The sequence below is a fragment of the Cylas formicarius genome, unplaced genomic scaffold (genome assembly GCF_029955315.1).
Source record: "Cylas formicarius isolate icCylForm1 unplaced genomic scaffold, icCylForm1.1 PGA_scaffold_3__17_contigs__length_32017465, whole genome shotgun sequence".
Classification (NCBI taxonomy): domain Eukaryota; kingdom Metazoa; phylum Arthropoda; class Insecta; order Coleoptera; family Brentidae; genus Cylas; species Cylas formicarius.
Genome location: NW_026844326.1, coordinates 25,322,673 through 25,345,236, shown reverse-complemented (window position 1 = coordinate 25,345,236; position 22,564 = coordinate 25,322,673). Strand labels below are relative to the sequence as shown.

The window sequence follows — 22,564 nt, the reverse complement described above, 5'->3', positions numbered from 1 at the left end:
TTTAAACATTTATTTTAATTTGCTCTATTTTAGACTATGTTCTTATGTTTTTTTATTGTCATAATGATTATATATATATATATATATATATATATATATATATATATATATATATATATATATATATATATATATATATATATATATATATATATATATCTGTTATTGTTCGTTTTTAAGACAAAAAACATTAATTTTCCGTCATATTGCCCCCTTAAGTTTCTAGCATGTCTTTTGAATCGCCCTGTATATGTTGAGGAAAGAATGAGATTTACAATATACACGTTTTAGATCGATGTCAAGCAATGTTGACAAAACACTGGCATGACTTACCAATAGTCTCCAATTTAAAGGAAATTAGGTCACAAATTAAAAACTTACGGTGTTTCGTAGGGAAAACAACGCCTTTATCGAATACCTCAAAATGTAAAACGGGTGAATAAAAATTTAGTTAGAGGGCTGAATTTTGCTCTAAAAAATAGATATTTGCACGGACAAGAAATTTTCATAAATGAAGAAGTAATCTACCCTATCCCGGATTTTTTGAAAAACATCCGTAGCTCAAACGCGGGTTGGCACATCCTGTCCTCTCTTGAAATTCAAGATCCGCAAACGGAGGTCAGATTGTCTCTGTTTTACATTGAAGTACCTCAAGTCCCCACGTGGAGATGGGATTAATTTTACTGATCACAGAGAAAGTCTACAATTTAGAGCAATCAACTGGAGTAATTACTTCCAGGATGATCAGCAGATGCTCTTCGCTAAGGTCAAATAAAAGTAGAGAGGGAGGTAAATTTTGGTGCCGAGAATATTGTGATAGGTGTTTAACATGCAGAACTTTTTGTAAATTCTTATCGCTGATATGCCTTTATAGTAAACAGTTTATTTAAGTAGTGAACAATATTAACATTTTTGAATATTTAAGAACTGTTCCTTAGCGCTTCTCCTTTGAATTTTACCAGTGAGAGTTCTTGACAAACTCCCAACTACTTTCACGCCAGCTCTGATGCGATGACTATCCGATACCCTAGCGTTTACAAACTCGATCAACTCGTCCACGTCGATATCCGAACCTTTCTTCGGTACGACGCAAGCGGCAGGATGAAACCTGCAAGATGATTGTGTAAATTTGTCAATAAATCTCCAAAGTAGTACCTATCTCCATGGTGCGGTACACCGAACACAACCGCTTCGTGAACAGAGGGATGCTGCTGGAAAACTTCTTCAATGAGTGCCGGCGATACATGGAACAGTTGGTACTTGAATGTCTCGCTAATTCTGTCCGTGACGTAAACGTATCCATCTTCATCGTAGTACCCGAGATCGCCTTGCTTGAGAAAACCTTCTTCGTCAAACGAGTCGGGCTTGTCCAGCTTATGGTATCCAGTCGACAGGTATGGACTTTTAATCAATAACTCGCCTTGCTGGTTAGGACCTACTAGCGTTCTAGTCTCCACGTCTACAAACTGACAGATTCTTTTATCCAAATGATAGCAATAGTTTTAATTTTCCCTGTTACTTTCCATGTAAAAGCATTAAACTGGACATAAAAGAAAGAGAAAGATTACAATCGAACTGTGTGCTCAAAGTCTTTTTAATCAAAAAGTGGAAGTCCACCCCAAATTATAAAAGAGTAGGAAGGCAGTATTAGCTTTTATAGATCTTATATTATCTGTAGCTTTGATAGTTAATTCGTGCTTGGTACCTTTAATTGGACATCTGGTACTGGTGTGCCAGAAGACACTAGCTTTTCCTCGTAGGCTTTCTGGCAGTTGAGATCAAAGGCAGTCACATAGTGAGCCTCGCTAGACCCGTACGCCAAAGTGACCTTGGTATGCTTCAGAACGCTTCTCACCTTCGCGACCTGTTTAGGGTCCATGGTGGCGCCACCTAAATGAAGAACTTGAAACGAAGAGGTATCGTATTTCGCTATAACGTTCTCGGCCAAATTGGTCACGGAATATGTGAATTCGCCTGAAGTAAACGCATATGTCATCTAAAACAACCAAGCTTGAGTCCATGATCAGACTACACCTAATTGGTCATCACTTTATACTTGTCGGCAAGCTCGAGGAACTTCTCGCCGGTGATACCAGACCCGACGACTTTCGTCTTTGCCTTCGCTATACACCAACCTGATACCATGGCTCCAGATATCCAAAATAATGATGAGAGGTGGGCGCAAACGTCCAGATTGTAACCGAAATGCCTAAAAAAACGAAACCATTTCATTTTGCATTAAAATCTCGATTGCTTACTCGGAAAGGCCGTGCATGCCATACAGTAACGAGAAGTGACTCATACAGATGCCTTTTGGAGTGGAGGTGGTTCCGCTACTGAATATTATCACGGCCGTCTGATCTTTCTTAATTTTCACCGGTTCAAAAGAGCCTATTTCATCACCATTGTTACCCAGCATGTTTTCCATAGTCTTGTACTTCTCAGAACGGCCTATGACAATCACTACCGGTACTATCTCGAAGTCTTTCAGGCTTTCTTCTATCAATGGGACAGCATCTTCAACAACGAAAAGCACTTTGGGTTCTACGATGTTCAGGGAACGCCTGACGTCATAAGGCTGTTGCTTGGGATCTACCGAGGCGACGCTAGCGCCGATGAACCACGCGGCTAGCGCGGGCACTATGTTGTCCGCGTTGTTCTTACAGCATAGCAAGATGACGTCTTCGGCACCTACACCCAACCTTATCAATGCCAAGGCCACGGGTACCGATCTGTTTTTCACTTGCTCGAAGGTTTCGTATTTTCCAGTATCAGCATCAATCTGCAAAACACCGCATGGGTCAACGATGTGACTCACTAGTACCATTAAAAAGGAAAGAGGAAGTTTTTGAAGGGCAGAAATTAAATTCGGAAGGAGGGGGGTCTCACGTGGAACTGAATTGTGATTTATGAATATCCGGACTTTATTTTAAGATGATGTTTTGTTTCTGATTGTACACTTCAAGATCTTTTTTAATCAATTTGCTTATTATTGCACAATTACCAATTATTAACAAAATATAGGTTTGGGATGTACTGTTTACTTTCATATTATACATGCGGTCTCAACAGTGCTAAAAGCATCAAAGATTTATTTCTTAATTGGAACGCACTGTACAGGGTGGTCCTAATTGGAGTGTTTTAATATGACAAACCGATTTCTGAAGTAGATAGAACAAAATCGGCTTACATAACAAGGACTCGATCTTTGAGAAACATTTAATAGTCAAATCGACATCTTCGCTACCAACCGAGATATAGGGCGTTTTTCAATTTACAGCCCTTTAAAAAATTGTCCATTTGTTTAAGGCAAATGCGGTGGCATTCTCGGATTTTTTCTACAGTGAATACAGCTTTCTTATTTTATATGGCACTCATACTTTGCTATGGTATTAAAAAAATGCCCGTGTCAAGCTCTTTTCAGCCATATAGGTTTGCTAGTGAAGGCGGAACTATAGGGCATTCTTTGTTTATCTACTATTAGGCCGTGCCCTCAATATCAATTAGGGACATAACTTTTATTCTTTATTGAACTTGAGAAGTATTGGAAAATCCAAGAATATTGGTCACGGGTACGCAACAAATGCTGAAAAAACTGAAGTTTTGACTACTTTAAAAAAATATAAATTGAAGCCATATCGTACCCGAAAAGTCCACCAATTACATGAAGGGGATGCCAGCAGAAGAATAAATTTTTGCAACTGGTCTATCGGTCGCTGTGTATTGTTCAATTTTGGGAAGACTTGCATTAATTCTTGGAAGGAGTATTTATTATCACGCGGGTTGTTGGATTGGATGTTGGATTGCAATTCGACTAGATTTTTTTTATGGGGGATATTAAAATATCATATATTTAAAGATATAATTTTCCAAACCAAATTAGAGTTACAGGAAGCCGTAAGAGAAGTATTTGAGTTAGTGTACTGAAGAAGGCGACGTTAAAATATGTTAATATAATTAAAGTAAAAGGTTAAATTTTAATGTTTTGTATTCTAATATTTATTGTGTTTGGTTTCTAAATAATCAAAAATATTAAAAATAATATCTAAAATTAAACTATTAAATGGTTCTTAGGTTTCGTGTTTTTCACTTAAGTCATTTTAAATTGGCCTTATCTTTTTTAAAGTTCCAGTGTTTATTCAATTGTTTTAAAGGTTTTTATGTGCAAAAAAGTACCGGTTTTAAAAAGTGTTGTTCCCACTAGGGTGCTATTTGAAAGAAAGAGGTTATCCTAAAAAATAATAGTTCATTACATTAAATGATATTTGCCATTAAACAAGTAAAGAAAAGTTTTATCAGGTGACCTTGTAAATAGTATTTATGATGGTCACAGCCTCCTAGACACAATTTAATAAAAATTAAATTAAATAAATTTAAATAAAAATTAAGTGAAATAAATTAAATTATTAAATTAAAAAAAAAGAGCAAAAGCGTCCTACCCGGTGTATATATATATATATATATATATATATATATATATATATATATATATATATATATATATATATATATATATATATATATACCACTTATACACAATCAAAACTTTTTTTTATCAAAGATACAAATCAATATGGCTTGAAAGGGTTCGATCCGGGCATGTTTTTACGATTATAGCCAACTATGAGTGCCATATAAAATATGAAAGTTGTATTCAGTTATGAGAAAACGGAGAACTGTAGAAAAAACCTAAGTACGCCACTGGATTGCTTTATAATAAAATAAAAATAAAAACCTTATGGGCAATTTTATGAAGGCCAGAAAGTTGAAAAACGCCGTATATCTCGGTTGGTAGTGACGTTTAAACAATTAAATGTTTCTCTTGCTTGTTTGCCGCCACCTATTTGTTATTTTTTACTAGCCATATTTTGGGAAATTATTGCATCTGTCCCTCATTCAAAATAGCCGATACCTATATTATAAAGTTTTCGATTTGCTTGTTGTCGTGTTGCCAAGCTGGGATTAGACACTTAGATAAGAAATGTATAAAGCGTTTTAAATGTACTAACGAAAATCGTATGATTTAGGAATGAGCGTTCAGTGTTTATGAAAGTCAAGTTTAAGAGTAAGTTTTAACAGTAAATCGCTGAACGTCGTTTTTAAGACATGAAGGTGTTCTAATAATATGTCATTACTGCATCTGATTGAACTAACTGTATAATTTTGGATTCTTAATTTGAGCTAATTTACATTTTAAATTTTAAATAAGTAATAGCAACAGCTGAAGGCCAATTTTTTTAAATAACAATTTGGTAGTTTTAATGTAGATTTTCTTCAACTCCTTTTAATCACCGATATAAGATTAAAACTAAATCTAACTTTATGAAACTGGCAATACCAGAATTAGAATTGCCCTTTACTTACTTGAAAAATTTTGTCGCCATTTTTGCGAGCGTTTTCGAAGAAAGCTTGACCCAAACTCCTGTCCTTGGGACCGCGAGGGCCCCCCTGGGGACCTTTCAAAATGCCCGTCACCATTTTATCGTTAACGACCGTTTGATTCGCGAGGTTCGAGCTCGATTATTAATGATCTTGACCCTCGAATCCGCCTCTCTACGCGTTATCTTGTTCGCGGGGATCGGGATTATTTATTCAAGATTACGACAATTTACAATGTATTTATTTAAATAGTTGATATTTACATTTTAGATTGTTTAAAAATTTCTCTTTGACCAATCTCCGTTGAATTTTACCCGTGAGGGTTCTCGGTAGGCTCTCAAGTAGTTGCAGGCCAGCCCTGATGTGATGACTATCCGATACCCTAGCGTTTACAAACTCGATCAACTCGTCCACGTTAATATCGCAATCCTTTTTAGGTACCACGCAAGCGGCTGGATGGAACCTAAAACAATATTCGGTAAATAATCATATTAATCATTTATACCAAACCGCACAAAATACAAATCGAAAAAAAAAAACTAACCAAAACAAATGAAGAAACAAAGAAATAAAAAAGAATTAAAACAAAATTACAAATCATAGAAAACCATTACGTGGGGGTTTAAAAAAAATGTCATGACAATATATTTCCAGTGTTCGATATGCGTTCGGAGCGCGAGCATTGAAGATGCCAAGTTAGATCTTGGTGAAACGTCCGCAGGATTACAGTCGGAGTTCAAGTTCAACAAACGAACGGGTGATATGCCGGAATATATTGTCCTCACATTTTTCCATCCATCTGTATCTGTGATGGGTGTTGGTTTTCTATAGTTGGTTTTCCAAGTGCCCTCGTTTAGTACTTGTGATATGCACATCTAGAAGGGGCAGACTGTTATCCTCTTCAAGTTCTATTGTGAATTTAATCCTCGGATGAATGGAATTCAGATGTTCTAGGAATTTCAAAAGCTTCTCCTTGCCAGAAGGCCATACGTCATGTTGTCTGTAGTTTTGGCTTCAGATTCGTCATCTCTATTGCTTTCTTTTCGAAATAAATCATGAAAAGATTTGCAATCACTGGTGAGAGAGATGATCCCATTACTGCTCCATCTACTTGTTGGTTTATTTTTCCGTTGTACATAAAGTAGGCATTTTTCAGACGGTGTCTTGACAGATCCATTATGTACGGCGGAAGATCTTCATTTTCTTCTGTAAGCAGGAGCGCCTCCTCTACTGGAATGCTCAGATATAGCGATTTGATACGAAGCTTGCCATAATGTCGTCTTTGTCCATCCTGAGAGAACCTAAAATCTGAGTGAAGTGTTCTGAATTTTTGACATATTAGTGTGCCTTTTCCACCATGGGCTGTAGTGCACTGGCCAGATGTTCTTCCAGCTTGCATACTGGTGAGACGCCTATGTCATAAATTCAGACGATTTCACTCAGATTATAGGTTCTCTCCGGATGTCATTAAACTGCATATCTTTTTCCTAACCTCCAATTATTATCAAAAGAACTTAATGCTCATAAAAAAGTTAGATTTTTAGAAAAATTTCCACATTACGGGTTGTTTTTAATGCATAATTATATGGAATTTACAAAATAAACCGCACTAAAGTGTTTCTGGATATTTTCATTTTTTTTACAATACATTGTACCAAATTACCCAGTAAATGATATTTCTACGTTTTGAGATGCTTAACCGTTTTCAAATATTTTTCATTTATTTACCACTTCAATGTTTTTCTTCGTTCTTCGATTTCTTCTAGGCACTAGATTACGATGAGTTTAAATATTTAAAGTAATTAATCCAAAGACTTTGACAAGCACCAGATCAGATAACGAAGTGTCAGGTTCGTAGCGTGTGGTCAGGTTGAAATAAATTAATTTGCTTTTTACGGAAATCTTGATAATTATAAATGATTGATTTCTGTAATTTTCAAAATGATTTTCCACATGTTAGTTAGTTAGTAAAAAACGTCAATAATCAAAATTTGTTTCCAACAAATGAATTAGTGACCAAGTTAGTGAATAAACGTAACATAACGTAAATAATAATATTTTAGACATTTGTCATCAATGTAGGTAGGATTCACAATTTTTATCTACGAAAAAAAAACACTTATTCTCCAATGAGGATATTTTGGTGTTTTAGACTAAAACGTACTGTTAAAAAGGCGTATTCATTAACAAAAGACGAACTTTGACGATTAAAAACCTGGTAAGTACAAATTCTCAGGTCGAGACGCGATTGTGAATGCTTGTGAAGTATTCACAATCCAAAATCTAAATTCTTATTCATATTTTAGGTTAGAAAAATGTAATTTTGGTGTGGTTTTTATTGGGTTGTTGAGCTTTTATTTGACTATTTCATACAATTATTTTTCTTGTCATGTCTTGCCATATGCCTGTTAGCAAAGAAAGCAACCATAATAGCGTCATAGAATAGAAAAAACCCGAATCCAAGTTTATTAAAATTCGTTAAGCCTTTTTGGGAGATATGAACATTTTGTTTAAGCAAATATTTAAAAAGCTCCCACCAATTTATTGGCAAAGATAGGACAAAGTACATTAATCAACAAAGATTTGAATTTGTTTGAGCTTTCAAATAGTTTTGGTTGCTTAAAATAGGCGGATCCTTTTTATATACGTAAAATGGCAATTTTGAGATTTTACAGCAATCTATCAAATGTTTTACGTCTTTCTACGATTTTTCTTTACGAAACGGCAGTGTCATTCGAAAAACTAACATATCAGTTATGCATCGTTCTAAAACAATGTAATACCTGTCTCCATGATGGGGTATCCCGAAAACAACCCCCTCCTGAACGGCGGGATGCTGCAGGAAAACTCTTTCAACGAGAGATGGTGACACGTGAAACGTTCTGTACTTGAATGTCTCACTAATTCTATCCGTGACGTAAACGTATCCATCTTCATCGTAGTACCCGAGATCGCCTTGCTTCAGGAAACCTTCGTCATCGAACGTATCGGGTTTTTCCAGCTTGTAGTATCCGGTAAACAAGTACGGACTTTTTATCAGAATCTCGCCTTGCTGGGCAGGACCTACTGGTGTTCTGGTTTCCACGTCAACGAACTGAGAGATGTGTGGTTTTAACTTAAAAAGTATAGGCGAATGCTACCTCATTTTCTTATGTTTTATATTTTCTGTAGTTTTAAGAGGGCGTATCTTATTCCTACGTGGTTGGTACCTTTAATTGGACATCCGGTACTGGTAACCCAGAAGAGGTTAGTTTCTCCTCGTAGGCTTTCTGGCTGTTGACATCAAAAGCTGCGATACAGTGAGCCTCGCTAGATCCATACACCAAGGTCACCCTGGTGTGCCTCAGGACGGCTCTTACCCTCGCAATCTGTTTAGGATCCATGGTAGCTCCGCCTAGATTAAGAACTTGCAACGAAGAAGTGTCATATTTCGATAGGATGTCTTGGTCTAAATTGGTGATGGAATACGTGAATTCGCCTGACGTGAACGCATAGGTCACCTAAACAACCAAGCTACAGGTCATTTTCAAACTACGCAGTAGATGGCGAGCACCTTATATTTATGAATACACTCGAGGAACCTCTCGCCTGTTATACCAGAACCGACAACTTTCGTTTTTGCCTCCGCGAGACACCAGCCCGTTATCATCGCTCCGGATATCCAGAACAACGACGAAAAGTGCATGCAAACGTCCAGATTATAACCGAAACGCCTAAAAAACCACGTCATCTTATTTTGCATAGAAATCCCGAACGCTTACTCAGAAACGCCGTGCATGCCATACAGCAATGAATAGTGACTCATGCAGATGCCTTTTGGAGTGGAGGTGGTACCGCTACTGAATATTATCACGGCCGTCTGATTTTTCTTTATTTTTACTGGTTGAAAAGAGTCTACTTCATCACTATTGCTACTCAGCATGCTCTCCATAGTCTCGTATTTGTCAGAACGGCCGATGACAATAACTACCGGTACTATCTCGCAGTCTTTCAGGCTTTCTTCTATCAATGGGACGGCATCGTCGACAACGAACAGCACTTTGGGTTCTACGATGTTCAAAGAACGCCTGACGTCGTAATATTGTTGCTTGGGATCTACCGAGGCGATACTAGCGCCGATGAACCAGGCGGCCAGAGCGGGTATTATGTTGTCCGCATTGTTCTTGCAGCATAGCAGAATAACGTCTTCGGCACCTACACCCAACTTTTTCAGTTTCAAGGCGACGGGTACCGACCTGTTTTTCACTTGCTCGAAGGTTTCGTACTTTCCCGTATCAGCGTCAATCTGCGTAACACCAAGTGGCTTAATATAGTATATGGGGCTTCCCCCGATTCGTTAATGTGGTTTTTGTCCATTATTAAGGACTGGAGATAATGCAAATTACATTTTGTAGTAAAAAGGACAGATATATTGTGTTTTTCGGTATATTGTTATATATTATTTTTATGAATTAAGTATTCAAGCAAATATTTTATTTGGAAATCCATATTCATATCTCAACAAAAATAACATGAAAATTGGTAGACAGAACCGTGATAGTACAAAAGAGAATGTAATTGTAATAAGAAGAAAGTGAAAAAGAAAATAGTAACAAACAGTCTATACAACGTAATAAAGAAACTCCAACTCAACTTGCAATGGAATCAAACAAACGAAATACGTAATTTGAATTGAAAAATGGGAAGCGGTCGAAGTTAAGGAAATCTTATTGATTTTTTCAGATTTAATAAGGATGGTTTTTCTTACTGTATATATTAATATCACAATACTTCCTTCTAAAAAAAGAGCTAAAACAGATATAAAAAAATACATACCAATAACGTCATATATTGCTTACAAAAATTTTTACGGATAGTTTTTTAAAGAAACTCCCATCATCAGTTTCAGCTAAGTTTTGAAGAAGCCAACAGGGCAATTGGCGAAAAGTCAGCAGGTTCGATTCAACAACCACCTACGCAGGAGGGATCCAGAAGTTTGGTACGTAGTATTAATGAAAGGACCACCAACGAAATTTGACGGATACCAATATAACGCACAGGCATACCATATACCCCTCCTTTAAGCATTTGTTAAAATAGCTTTCGACACTATAGACCACCGGACTTGTAAAAAACGAATTGAGTAAAAGTAGAATAGACTTCAAAGGTACGCTTTTTATTGTAATATCTAATCAAATCTAACCAAAAATAAACTGATGAAACACTTACTTGGAAAATTTTCTCGCCATTTTTGTGTGCGTTTTCGAAGAAAACTTGACCCAAGCTTTGGTCTCTGGTGCCGCGAGGTCCCCCTTGGGGGCCTTTTAAAATACCCATCACCATTTTATCGTCAACGTCTGTTTGTTTCGCGCGGTTTGAGCGCGAGTATCAACGATATTGACCTCGAATCAACTTCTTTATGCGTTATCTGGTACGCGTGTGATTGGCGACTTACTCAAATTCGTATAGCTTATCTCGTGCAAATTCAAACAAAAACTGGGTATAAATGAAACCAAAAAAAGGCAAGCCAGTTTAATCGAATCGTCGAGCAATTGAAGGCCAACAACAAACAGCTGCTAAAGAACATTGACCATAAGAGAAAACTTATTCGAATCTGTGGTATCCGTAAAGGGCAATTGAAAATACAGAAGAATAAAGTTTAATTAATTTTTTCATCGAATTCACCTGAAAATTGTTTTCGAATTGGACATTTAAAGAATAGCATGTGAATGTAAAAGGAGCTTTAAGTAATCCGGAATATCTATATCTCAAAATCTAACCCTTCTGTAACTAAATTTTCCGAACCACTATCACGTATATACTAAACGTCTAAAAATATCTGTGTCTAAAAATTATGTAGGTGTTACAATTTTACAAAAAGTTAAATTTTGAATTAAGGTTGGTATTCCGACAAGCGTTAAAAAAATTCGATTTCAACTATAGATCATATATACCTATATTACTAAATAAACCAAGGAAAACATAAAAACTTAGACCATGGTGTTAATGACCTTGCCTATTATTATAGTTAAATAAAAAAAATCGTGATAGTATTACAGTTTTGCAAAAAGATCTCTTTGTACAATTAATTCTCAAATTTGTGTATATACAAACAGCTTCAAAAAAAAATCCAACCTGTATGTTTATGACTTAATAATGAAACTTTTAGTCAAAAAAAATTATTGGTTTTAAACTTTCTAAATTGATTTCCTTAGAAGATACAAAATCTTCACTCTAAAATATTAAACGTAAAAACTTCATTATTCTTCATTACAAAAATAATAACAAGTCGTTGTGGCTTCTTCCAATTACAATTTTTTTTATTTTCGTAGCTGTCCAATAACAGAAAAGTACAAAATCTCACCAAAAAAAAACTCAGTGGACTAGTTTAAATTATTCAATACACGCTAAATCAAACTAAGAACTAATTCCAGCTTTTTTTTAAAGTGTGTCAATTGATATACCGTCCTAAGGGTCGTTTAAATGCTCCAAAGCCAAGATTAAATAGGTCAAGATCGGGGTGTAATGTAAATTTATATAAAATGAAAATTATTAGCAGCATTTTTTTTAAATTAATTTACGCTGCAGTACTAAAAATATACGATATTCATTTATGTTATGGGTATTATATTTTTCAAATTTAATTTTTGTTTCATATAAATAGCAAAAAAACAATTATATCGTATAAAGTATTCGATATTTATAGAATTTTTGAACACAACACATATATCATATTATTTAGATATATTATCATATTATCTACACTGCAAATAAATATTTCATTAATTTAAACAGTGTACAATATTAACACTTGATATTATTTAAAAACTCCTCTTTGACGGTTCTCCTTTGAATTTTGCCGGATGGGGTTTTTGGTAATGCCTCTACTATTTTCACGCCGCCTCTAATACGATGACTACCTGACACTCTGGCGTTGACAAACTCGATTAACTCATCCACTTTTATATCCGAATTCTTCTTCGGTACGACGCAAGCTGCAGCGTGGAACCTACAAGAATGGACCGCTAAAAGTATTTCTCAACATTTAAAAATACAAGTAGTACCTATCTATAGGGTGCGGTATCCCGAAAACGACCGCCTGCCTGACAGACGGATGTTGCAGGAATACCTCTTCAATAAGAGATGGCGACACGTGAAACGTTCTGTACTTGAACGTCTCGCTTATTCTGTCCGTGATGTAGATGTATCCGTCATCGTCGTAGTACCCCAGATCGCCCTGTCTGAGGAAACCTTCGTCGTCGAACGACTCGGGCTTCTCCATTTTGTAGTACCCGCTCAACATGTATGGGGTTCTAATCAGCAATTCCCCTTGCTGATTAGGACCTACCGGCTTTCTGGTCTCCACATCTATAAACTGTGATTGATTCAACCGGCATCATCTAAGTCTATGGCAGCACCAAGTCTTACCTTTAACTCTACGTCGGGTAGTGGTGTTCCGGACGACGACACCTTCTCTAGATACGCTTTGGTCTGGGTGTGATCAAACGCTATCGCGTAATTCACCTCACTGGTGCCGAAAAGCAGAGCCACGTGGGTGTGTTTCAGCAAATTCCTGAGCCTCAGTAAGTGTTGCGGGGCGATAGTGGATCCTCCGATATGGTATGAATACAAGGAAGACGTGTCGTACTTGCTTACCACTTCCGGATCGAGGTCAGTGAGTGAGTACGATACAATATTTGAGCTAAAGATGTAGCTTATCTGGAAAGCGTACTTGCATTAACATGATGATGTTTGGTGGTCCGCGTGCGCACTTTATACTTTTCAATGAGCTGCAACAGTCTTTCTCCCTCCATGTTGGATCCAATAACCTTGGGAATGGCCTCCAATACGCACCAGCCGGTCATCATGACGGCGGACGCCCAGTACATCGAAGAGAAGTGGATCAGCACGCGGTTTTTCAAGCTGTTGTGTCTAAAACATGCCCATCTTATTTCAACCAGCTTAATAAGATGCACCTCTTTTACTCCTTCAAACCACGAGCACCGTATAGCAAGGAATAGTGACTGATGCAGATGCCTTTCGGTACCGACGTGGTTCCACTGCTGAACATGATGACCGCGACGTCATCGCCGGTAACTTCAGCCAGTTTGAAATCGCAAATGTCAGCTCGTTCTATTTCCGCCATGGTTTTATACTTTGCGGATTTTCCTATGACTATAATACGGGGAAAAATATCCGAACCGACAAGACTGTCTTCCACCAGGCGCAGGGAGTCTTCTACGACGAATACGACTTTGGGTTCCACGATAGCCAGACATCGTTTCACATCGGGAACTTCCTGCTTGGGGTCCACCGAGGCGACGCGAGCGCCGATATACCACGCGGCCAGCGCTGGAACTATGTTGTCGGAGTTGTTTTTGCAGCACAGCATCACCACGTCTTGGGGATTCACTCCTAACTCCCGCAAACTCACCGCGATTGGCACGGACCTTTGCTTTAAGGCCGCAAAGGTGTCTTGGGACTCAGCGTCAGCGTCGATCTAAAATTAGTTATTTCTCTCCATTCCTTACAATAGCGCTTCTCTTATTTAGAAAAAAATCTAACGTTTAACGTATTGTTATTTTAGTTTTTCGAGTTAGTTACTTAATTAATTTATATTTTTTCATTTTACCTACTATATCACCAACACGGAACACGAGACAAGTAGCAATACCTGGAAAATTTTATCTCCATTTTTCTCAGCCTGTTCTAAGAAAACCGCACCCAGACTTTTGCTTCTGTCTTTCAGAGACGTGCCCTTTTTACCCCTTACGATACCACGTAGCATAATTGAAAACTTTTATCGGAAACCACCAGTACCGGTAAAATGAGAATGTTTTCCATTTCTCCTCGTATTTATGCATTGCATAACAACTCCAGTGCCAGACTTGCTGAATGAATGAAATACTGAATTGGACGTATGCGGGATAGGGATTCGCTTGAATGCGGACCTGGCATTTAAGGCGCAATTATCCCATCGACCTTGCTCTTGTTCAAATGAGAGGCCGATCGAGGCTTACGATTAGACGCCACGCGCTCGTAGAGGTCGGTTTCATCACAAGAGAAAAAAAATCGAAAAAAAAAACAACATTTTAAAAATGTTATTTTGATATTTTTTTTGCTCTTTCAATTGGATAAAAAATGATACATAACTCGACTTTTATGGCAGCTAATGGACAATTCTTTCGGAAAATAAAATGATATAGTAATGGTGTTCAGTCAAATCTCCAGTAATGCCAGTGAGAAAAACAAATTTCAATCGGAAATCTCATTTAAAAATATGAAGTCTCGATTCTGCCATGGTTTACCTTCTTCTATTTTCTGTGTTTCTTTTCCTCAGGAAAATTCATTTCCTTCACTTTTTCCACAATTTCTTCTTGTGCATGGGTGAAATAAAATCGTCTTTTTCATTTCAGACATTATTTTGTCAAGGGATGGTCAGCTCTCCATCTACCTGCCATTCTCGGGAAACTTAACAATCATAACATTACTACGCCTATACGGCTAAATTTGACAGTTCAGATTTTAAAATATGTATAACCAAACGTTTTAAGAAACAGAGCATAGCTCTGATTTGATGAGACTCGGTTGCAAATTAAGGAACTTCATCCAAACCCACTGCAATGCAATTTGATCATAGCTGAGTGAGTCAAGCGACCAGTGGCGTACTTCAGGATTAGTATGCGAAACGAGAAGAGAAAAAGTGTAAAGAATACGATATTCTTTCGTTCAGTTCGCCTGACGTAGAAAATAATTCGAATAGGTACCAATTCCCGACCTCTCACAAGTATATCCAAGTAACATTTTTAATTACTTCAACTTCACTTCATTTATATACAAGGTTTATAGTGCTTATAACAATGATCCACGGTAATTTAGGTTTATGGTTGGGAAATACTGGTGATTTTACAAAACCTTTAGTTCCCAGCCTTTTTAAGTTGTAAAACGGCCCGCAAAAGATATAGAACATATTTCAAAATTTTTGGTAACTTGTCAGCTACCTAGTGAAATTCACAGTTCGAGGTTTGGACTGTTTGGCCTTTTGGAAGGCTTTAGCATTTAGGACTTTTCTCCTTTACATTGGAATCATAATGAATCATTTGAAAATCTTTGCGAGGAAAAGAGCAATGCAATAAATTTTGCACCAGTACGTAAGCTAATGCGAAAAACATAACGAACATAGAAAATTTCCTTTTCCTCTGTCAGAAGATCAAAAAACAAAAACAGTTGATTTCTATGAAAACAAAACAAAGTTGTAGATTTACAATTTATAGGTGGTCGCCTTATGGATCAGATTAACATTCTTAAAAAACATATCAAAATATTTTGAAAACCCAGTTAACTCATCTTATTTAAATATTTTTTTGTTCTTATTATATGGAAGATTCTGAAAAGTCTACACAGTGGATGAAATTAAGTCAAAATTAGTTAAGATAAAGATACACTCTTTACATTTGGACAAAATTAAAATTAAATTAATTAACAAGTGGTTTATTTTTAAATAAAAATCATCAAGCTATGTGTTATGTCGAACAAGATAAACAGTAAAATCCTTTAGAGAATAAATAATATAATTTTATGCCTAGGTAGGCACCTGGAGTAAGATAATTACATTATATCAGTTGATTCTGTTGATTTCAACTTCTATTCTACCCGTTGATTATTATTTTTTCTTATTTCTGATATACGTTAAATTTTCATTTGTATTTTTAATATTTCACATCCTTTTTTTGCTTTCTTCCTTTTAGCATTCTTGATAACACTTTTGAACAAGTCTTCACATTGTTTTAAGCTAAACTGCTCCAGCTTTATCGATAATGAGGTGAAATGTTTTGACTAAATTGGTAGATGTTTTAAAACACATTTCGTGTCCTTGTTCTCCGCTTCCCCCTTGTGATTTGAATGGGCTTAACATAATCAAATAATAATCTGTTTTTAATCTACACACTTTTTTTTGTTTGTTGGTCAAGACAAAACATTTTTAAGTTCCCATGAACACAGCACGACTTTAAAGAATTGTGTGTCAAGTTCTGGTTCCTAGGTAAAAACTACTTAAAAAATTTGTGCAATTGCATTGCAAATAAACCAAAAAGACGTGGTCTTTACCTCTGAATTTATATAATGGAGAGTACCACTGGCTTTGCTAATGGGTCTTGCCAGGTGAGTTTTATAAAGGTTTCGTCAAATAATTTCCTACTATTGGTTGGTAGTCTTCAGTTATGTAAATTAGAAATAAAAGTTATATAAATTACTTATACTTATACCTTGCTAAGTCTAACATAAAACTATAAATGTTACTTGGGTATAGTGCCGACAGAATTAAATTTATTTCCATTGTGTCAATCAGTTTTAGTGAATTATTAAAATCAACATCGAACCACAGTGCCCTAGAAATCGGAGAGAATATTGTGAGCCGTCACTCAATATAGAGATAAATTATTGCCAGACCAAGTTTTCCTCAAACAGCTTAACATTCTGCTAAAAGGAAACCACCAGTCGAGATTGCGTTTACATAATCTGCTTTATTTAATTTCCACACATTTGTTGAGCGTTTAATCTTTGCGCCAACAACAGATTGCGAAAGCTACGACACAACTTTTATCTCCAATAAATAAATAATACCAACGATGATTCAGTAGAAATATTAAAATTTACTAATTTATTAAGGTCAACTTCGTAAGGCTTCTCAATTAAACTAACCAAAACTAATTTTGTCTTTATTTATGTATTTGAACAAATTTTTCAATCTTCTACGAAAAGATCTCTGATAGCTCTTCTTCGAACTTTCCCGGTAGGTGTTCTGGGTATTTCATCGACGATCTTGATGCCGGCTCTGATGTGATGGTTGTCGGGCATCTTGCTGTTAACGAAAAGCACTAGTTCCTCCAAATCAACTTGGACACCTTCATTAACCACGATACAAGCCGCTGGTCGAGCCCTGCGGATCACCATTCAACATCATTTTGCTAGAGATAGAGGGAACCTACGTGTCTATGGGGTGAGGAACTCCAATCACCACGGCTTCCTTAACCGAAGGATGAGTCATCAAAACGTTCTCGATCAACGAAGGCGACACTTGGTCCTTGAGATACTTAAAAGTCTCGTTGACTCTATCCCTAACATAGATATACCCGTCTTCGTCGTAGTACCCCAAATCGCCTTGTTTTAAAAACCCTTCGTTGTCATAGCTGTCAGGCTTATTTAAATGGTAATACCCGGACATGATGTACGGGTTCCTTACCAGTATTTCACCCTGCTGGTTGGGTCCTAACAACTCTGAAGTTTCCACGTCTACAACCTAACGCGACGTTGGAAACCTCTCGGTTTATTTGCGAACAACTAGGACCCACCTTTAGTTCTATGTCAGGAAGAAGGGTGCCGGACGAGGAGACTTTCGCGTCGTATGCCTTTTCATCGGTAAAATCAAAAGTGGAGATTGTGTTGGCTTCAGTAGAACCGTAAATCAAAGCCACTTTGACCCCCGGAAGCAGTTCTCTTAATTTTAAGATTTGGCGGGGCTCTACTGGTGAACCGCCTATCAGGAAGGAATATAACGAGGACAAGTCGTACTTGCTGATGATGTCGCGTCCTAAACTCGTAATCTCGTACGAAAACATGTTGGACGTAAAAAAAGACGTAACCTGAAACAAACCCGTTTAACTTTTGAGGAGCTCCGTAGAGGCAGGTTTGCCTTGTATTTGTCGACGATCTGTAGAAACCTCTGAGCGTCGATGTCGGTACCAACGACTACTTTATAGCCTTGCGCAATGGACAGCGCTGTGGCTATGACGTATACTCCCCAATATAACGAGGAACGATGGAGAAAGACGTCGGGCTTAAAGGCATTGTGCCTACGAGAGCTTGGAGGTAGTGCAGTAGCGATAAGAATGGAGGACTTACTCCACAGTGCCGGTCCACCCATACAAGACGGCATAGTGGCTAACACATATACCTTTAGGAGTCGAAGTGGTGCCGCTGCTGAATGATATCAACGCAATATGATCTCCCGTCAAAGCCAGAGGCCGAAAGTTGTCCTCTTCAGGGATCTTTTCCTCCATGTCCGCCATAGTTTTGTAGACGTTGGATTTTCCGATCACCACGATAGCGGGTGAATAACTGTAGAGCTTGAGACTTTGCTGAATTAAATCTAACGCGTCTTCCACTACAAAGATAACTTTAGGCTCCACGAGACCTAGGATATGATCTACATCGAAGCTTGTTTGCTTGGGGTCTGCCGAAGCCACGTAGGCTCCGAGGTAAAACGACGCTAGCAAAGGAACTATGTTGTCTAAGTTGTTCTTGCAGCAGATTAGCACCACGTCTTTGGATTCGATGCCTAGTTTTCTAAGCTCGATGGCAACACGTACCGAGCGTGTTTTGACTTCTCGGTAAGTTTCCATTTTGTCTGTATCGGCGTCTATCTACATTTAGGAGGAAAATTGTGAAATTTTGAAATGAATAATTTGTAGTTTCTTCAATACTTACCTGGAAAATTTGGTCGCCAATCTTCTCTGCCTGTTCGAAGAATAGCTGCCCCATGCCCATGTTCCTGTCTTTAGGCACGGAGCTTTTTTTGCCATATAAGATTTTACCGGACATTTTTAATTGCAGTGAACTGTACCAATTTGGTTTACTAATTAAGCATTACGTTTTGAAGTCACACCTATTGTTTAATTTTTATCTGTTTATTAATGATAAAATTTAGCTACTTTGCTGCTTTATCTTGTTATTTAAACGAGTGTGTTTTGCTGATATCAATACTTTGTTGCTAACTTCAAGTCTGATTCCTGTTTTATATGTTGTTCACATAGATTACAATATGCGATATTTGTGACGTCCGCAAACGCGATTACGCAAAATTTCTTCAGTGACGTCATAAGACAGTAAATATTATACATCTTACAATTTTTTTCCATTGCTCAATCAAATAATTAATCTTTTTGTATTCTTTTAGGGCCATCGCGTTGTGACAACTCATGAAATTGGAGGCATTTATTGTTATCTTTTCATTTACAATTTCTTTTAATAATTTACAACCTTTAATTTTGCGATTTTAAAAAATCCTCTTTGACCGTTCTCCTTTGAATTTTGCCGGTGGGAGTTTTCGGCAAAACGCCGACCATTTTCACCCCACCCCTGATTTGATGACTGTCCGATACCCTAGCGTTGACAAAGTCGATCAACTCGTCGACGTCGATATCGGAATCCTTCTTGGGTACCACGCAAGCGGCAGGATGAAACCTGTAAGGAAGAATGTGTAAATGCATTTTCTCAGCGGTTAAGGTATAAGTAATACATATCAACAGGATGCGCAACTCCGAACACGACCGCCTCCCTGACCGAAGGATGCTGCAGGAAAACTTCTTCAATTAGAGATGGCGACACGTGGAACGTTCTGTACTTGAACGTCTCGCTAATTCGGTCCGTGATGTAGATGTAGCCGTCATCGTCGTAATATCCCAGATCGCCCTGTTTGAGGAAACCTTCGTCGTCGAACGAATCGGGCTTCTCCAGCTTGTAGAACCCGCTCAACATATAAGGCGTTCTAATCAGCATCTCCCCTTGCTGGTTGGGCCCAACCGGCTCTCTAGTGTCCACGTCTACAAACTGCCAGTGATTGAACATTGATTCGCGTCTGTAGATGCATCGGTCTTGCCTTCAACTCTACGTCGGGCAGCGGTGTTCCGGAAGACGACACCTTTTCTAGATACGCCTTGGCGTTGGTGTGGTCGAACGCTATCGCGTAATTCACCTCACTGGTGCCGAAAGTCATGGCGACGTTAGTGTGCTTGAGCAATTTTCGGAGTCTTAGTAGTTGTTGCGGGTCCATGGTGGATCCACCCATGTGGTACGAGTACAAGGAAGACGTGTCGTACTTGTTTACGATTTCCGGATCGAGATCCGTGAGTAAGTACGACAGGGTGCCCGAGCTGAAGATATAGCTAATCTGGAAAAAATACTCGCGTGAGAGTGATGCACTTTGGTCATTCGGACGATCTTACTTTGTACTTTTCGATGAGCTGTAACAGTCTCTCTCCGTCGATGCGAGATCCAATCACCTTGGGAATGACGTCTAACATGCACAAACCTGACAACATGACGGCGGACGCCCAGTAGGTGGAAGTGAAGTGCATCAGCATGCTAGGTTTCAGGCTGTTGTGTCTAAAACGCGTCAATTAATTTTGGTTAAAATTAGGAAAGCTCGACAAATTTACTCCACCAAACCGCGAGCGCCGTATAAAAGTGAATAGTGACTGATACATATGCCCTTTGGTACCGACGTGGTTCCGCTGCTGAACAAGATTACCGCGACGTCATCGCCGGTAACTTTAGCCAGTTTGAAATCGCTAATGTCAGCTCGTTCCATTTCCGCCATGGTTTTGTACTTTGCGGATTTTCCTATGACTATAATACGGGGAGAAATATCCGAACCGACAAGACTGTCTTCCACCAGGCGCAGGGAGTCTTCTACGACGAATACGACTTTGGGTTCCACGATAGCCAGACATATTTTGACGTCAGAAACTTCTTGCTTCGGGTCAACCGAGGCGACGCGTGCGCCGATATACCACGCGGCCAAAGCTGGAACTATGTTGTCGGAGTTGTTTTTGCAGCACAGCATCACCACGTCTTGAGAATTCACTCCCAACTCCCGCAAACTCACCGCGATTGGCACCGACCTCTTCTTTAAGGCCGCGAAAGTGTCGTGAGAGTCAGTGTCTGCGTCGATCTGGCGTTATTCATTATTTTTTATTAGCAAAATATTCTATCTAAAATTCATACCTGGAATATTTTGTCGCCATTTTTCTCAGCCTGTTCTAGAAAAACACCGCCCAAAGTTTTGCTCTTATCTTTCGGCAAAGTGCTTTTTTTACCCCTCACGATACCCCGCACCATATTTAGCGTCGATCGTGAACCACCAGCGAATTTCGATGCGTGTGTGCGATTTGTCAGAAAATATCTTATGTAATCTAATTGATGTTTGCTTCCTCGGCACTCGAAGTCAGTGACGGACTCAAAACTCAAAACCCAATATTTAAAAAACGACATGAAAAGCGCGGGAATGGTCGGGACGTCGTTATTTTCAGGTTATATTCCCACAATTATATTAGTTACTTTATTTTTGGCTCGTGTAAAAAGTATTCAATCTACGCCAGTTTGTACTTTTGGTTAGTGTGCTTTACATGATAATAATGGAAGCAACACAAAACCAATACAAATCGTGCCATCGCGTTTGAATACAACCCGTAAAACGCCATATAAACTTCTTCGTCTACCAGAAAATAAAAACCGGGCGTTTCTTGTTAACATTTTTAACTTTTGGAACTTGTATCCATTCTAGTGCATTATCCATAGGAATGACTTGCTGATCTATAACTTTAAATTATCAGTGCCAAAATCAAATCAAAATCAAAATTTAGGTTTCCACTAGTTTAAAAAAAAATTTCTCGTTTTTTTCTCATTTTATTTGATATACCATTTGAATTTTAAAAACTAGAAAACTTTAAGCTAATGAACTTTAAACCTTTTAAAACACCGGCTTCGGTTATTTTCACTTTCTTTTTGATACACAAGAAAACAAAAGCAAGGGACATGATCATTTAATTAGCATAAACGTACTTTTAAAGGCAATATTTTTCAAAATAAAGTTTTGCTCAAGTTCCCGATTGTTGGTATTGAAACTCCAATATTTAATCCCGGTACGACCCTGCGATTTAAATTCGCCTTATCATTAGCAGAAAACGGTTTTGATTTCGTTAAAGGCGGCCGAAAACAAAGATAAGATATTAATTGCCGTAGGTGAAATACAGTATTGAAGAAAGACAACAAATGATTGCATAAATTAAATCAAGGAAATATGAAAAAGCCAAGAAATTGTTATTGCTGCAGGATACCAGTTTGCAGCAGGATGAAAGGTTATCTATCTGAATAGAAACGGAATATGGGTTTCAAAACACATTTGAAAATTGCATCTCATTTCAAATTTCTTCATGTATATTTTGGGTTAGTTTTGGGTTATTATATGAGTCCCTTTTTTTTTATTAGATAAAATTAATTAATTAAATTGAATTAAATAAAATCCGGTTGCCTTTTTATCAATGACTTAAATTAATATCTATTTTATTCTATCGGTTGCCCGTGAAATAAAGAAACGAGTATTTATTCTTTTCCGAATTCTTATCTTCATGTTTCGCGTAAATGATTG

General features: G+C 37.6%; 5 protein-coding genes across 7 annotated transcripts; all 5 read right to left on the bottom strand.

Moving 5' to 3' along the window:
• Nucleotides 1–870: 870 nt before the first annotated feature.
• On the bottom strand, nucleotides 871–5,507 carry LOC132699542 (luciferin 4-monooxygenase-like). The gene is made up of 6 exons (XM_060666321.1): nucleotides 5,365–5,507; nucleotides 2,259–2,782; nucleotides 2,050–2,209; nucleotides 1,706–1,996; nucleotides 1,156–1,466; nucleotides 871–1,108 (listed from the first exon to the last, which is right to left on the bottom strand). The coding sequence occupies exons 1-6, from the start codon at nucleotides 5,476–5,478 to the stop codon at nucleotides 904–906; spliced, it is 1,605 nt and encodes a 534-aa protein (XP_060522304.1). The 5' UTR covers nucleotides 5,479–5,507; the 3' UTR covers nucleotides 871–903.
• A 100-nt stretch (nucleotides 5,508–5,607) lies between these two features.
• LOC132700001 (uncharacterized) lies at nucleotides 5,608–10,840 on the bottom strand. Of its 2 annotated transcripts, none has more exons than XM_060667037.1 (6): nucleotides 10,588–10,840; nucleotides 9,141–9,664; nucleotides 8,933–9,092; nucleotides 8,589–8,879; nucleotides 8,163–8,494; nucleotides 5,608–5,842 (listed from the first exon to the last, which is right to left on the bottom strand). In XM_060667037.1, exons 1-6 carry the CDS (start codon nucleotides 10,699–10,701, stop codon nucleotides 5,620–5,622), a joined length of 1,644 nt encoding a protein of 547 aa, XP_060523020.1. In that variant the 5' UTR covers nucleotides 10,702–10,840; the 3' UTR covers nucleotides 5,608–5,619. The 2 variants fall into 2 exon arrangements, with proteins under 2 accessions (XP_060523020.1, XP_060523021.1); XM_060667038.1 differs by having other exon boundaries at nucleotides 8,163–8,473.
• A 954-nt stretch (nucleotides 10,841–11,794) lies between these two features.
• Nucleotides 11,795–14,174, bottom strand: LOC132699733 (luciferin 4-monooxygenase-like). 2 transcript variants are annotated; one of them, XM_060666601.1, is made up of 6 exons: nucleotides 14,033–14,174; nucleotides 13,344–13,858; nucleotides 13,131–13,290; nucleotides 12,787–13,077; nucleotides 12,423–12,733; nucleotides 11,795–12,367 (listed from the first exon to the last, which is right to left on the bottom strand). In XM_060666601.1, exons 1-6 carry the CDS (start codon nucleotides 14,144–14,146, stop codon nucleotides 12,163–12,165), a joined length of 1,596 nt encoding a protein of 531 aa, XP_060522584.1. In that variant the 5' UTR covers nucleotides 14,147–14,174; the 3' UTR covers nucleotides 11,795–12,162. The 2 variants fall into 2 exon arrangements, with proteins under 2 accessions (XP_060522584.1, XP_060522585.1); XM_060666602.1 differs by having other exon boundaries at nucleotides 13,991–14,164.
• A 2,905-nt stretch (nucleotides 14,175–17,079) lies between these two features.
• LOC132699735 (uncharacterized) lies at nucleotides 17,080–19,202 on the bottom strand. The gene is made up of 6 exons (XM_060666605.1): nucleotides 18,844–19,202; nucleotides 18,259–18,779; nucleotides 18,050–18,209; nucleotides 17,709–17,999; nucleotides 17,346–17,656; nucleotides 17,080–17,296 (listed from the first exon to the last, which is right to left on the bottom strand). Exons 1-6 carry the CDS (start codon nucleotides 18,955–18,957, stop codon nucleotides 17,101–17,103), a joined length of 1,593 nt encoding a protein of 530 aa, XP_060522588.1. The 5' UTR covers nucleotides 18,958–19,202; the 3' UTR covers nucleotides 17,080–17,100.
• A 120-nt stretch (nucleotides 19,203–19,322) lies between these two features.
• Nucleotides 19,323–21,332, bottom strand: LOC132699734 (luciferin 4-monooxygenase-like). The gene is made up of 6 exons (XM_060666603.1): nucleotides 21,142–21,332; nucleotides 20,574–21,088; nucleotides 20,361–20,520; nucleotides 20,015–20,305; nucleotides 19,655–19,965; nucleotides 19,323–19,599 (listed from the first exon to the last, which is right to left on the bottom strand). Exons 1-6 carry the CDS (start codon nucleotides 21,253–21,255, stop codon nucleotides 19,398–19,400), a joined length of 1,593 nt encoding a protein of 530 aa, XP_060522586.1. The 5' UTR covers nucleotides 21,256–21,332; the 3' UTR covers nucleotides 19,323–19,397.
• Nucleotides 21,333–22,564: the final 1,232 nt, after the last annotated feature.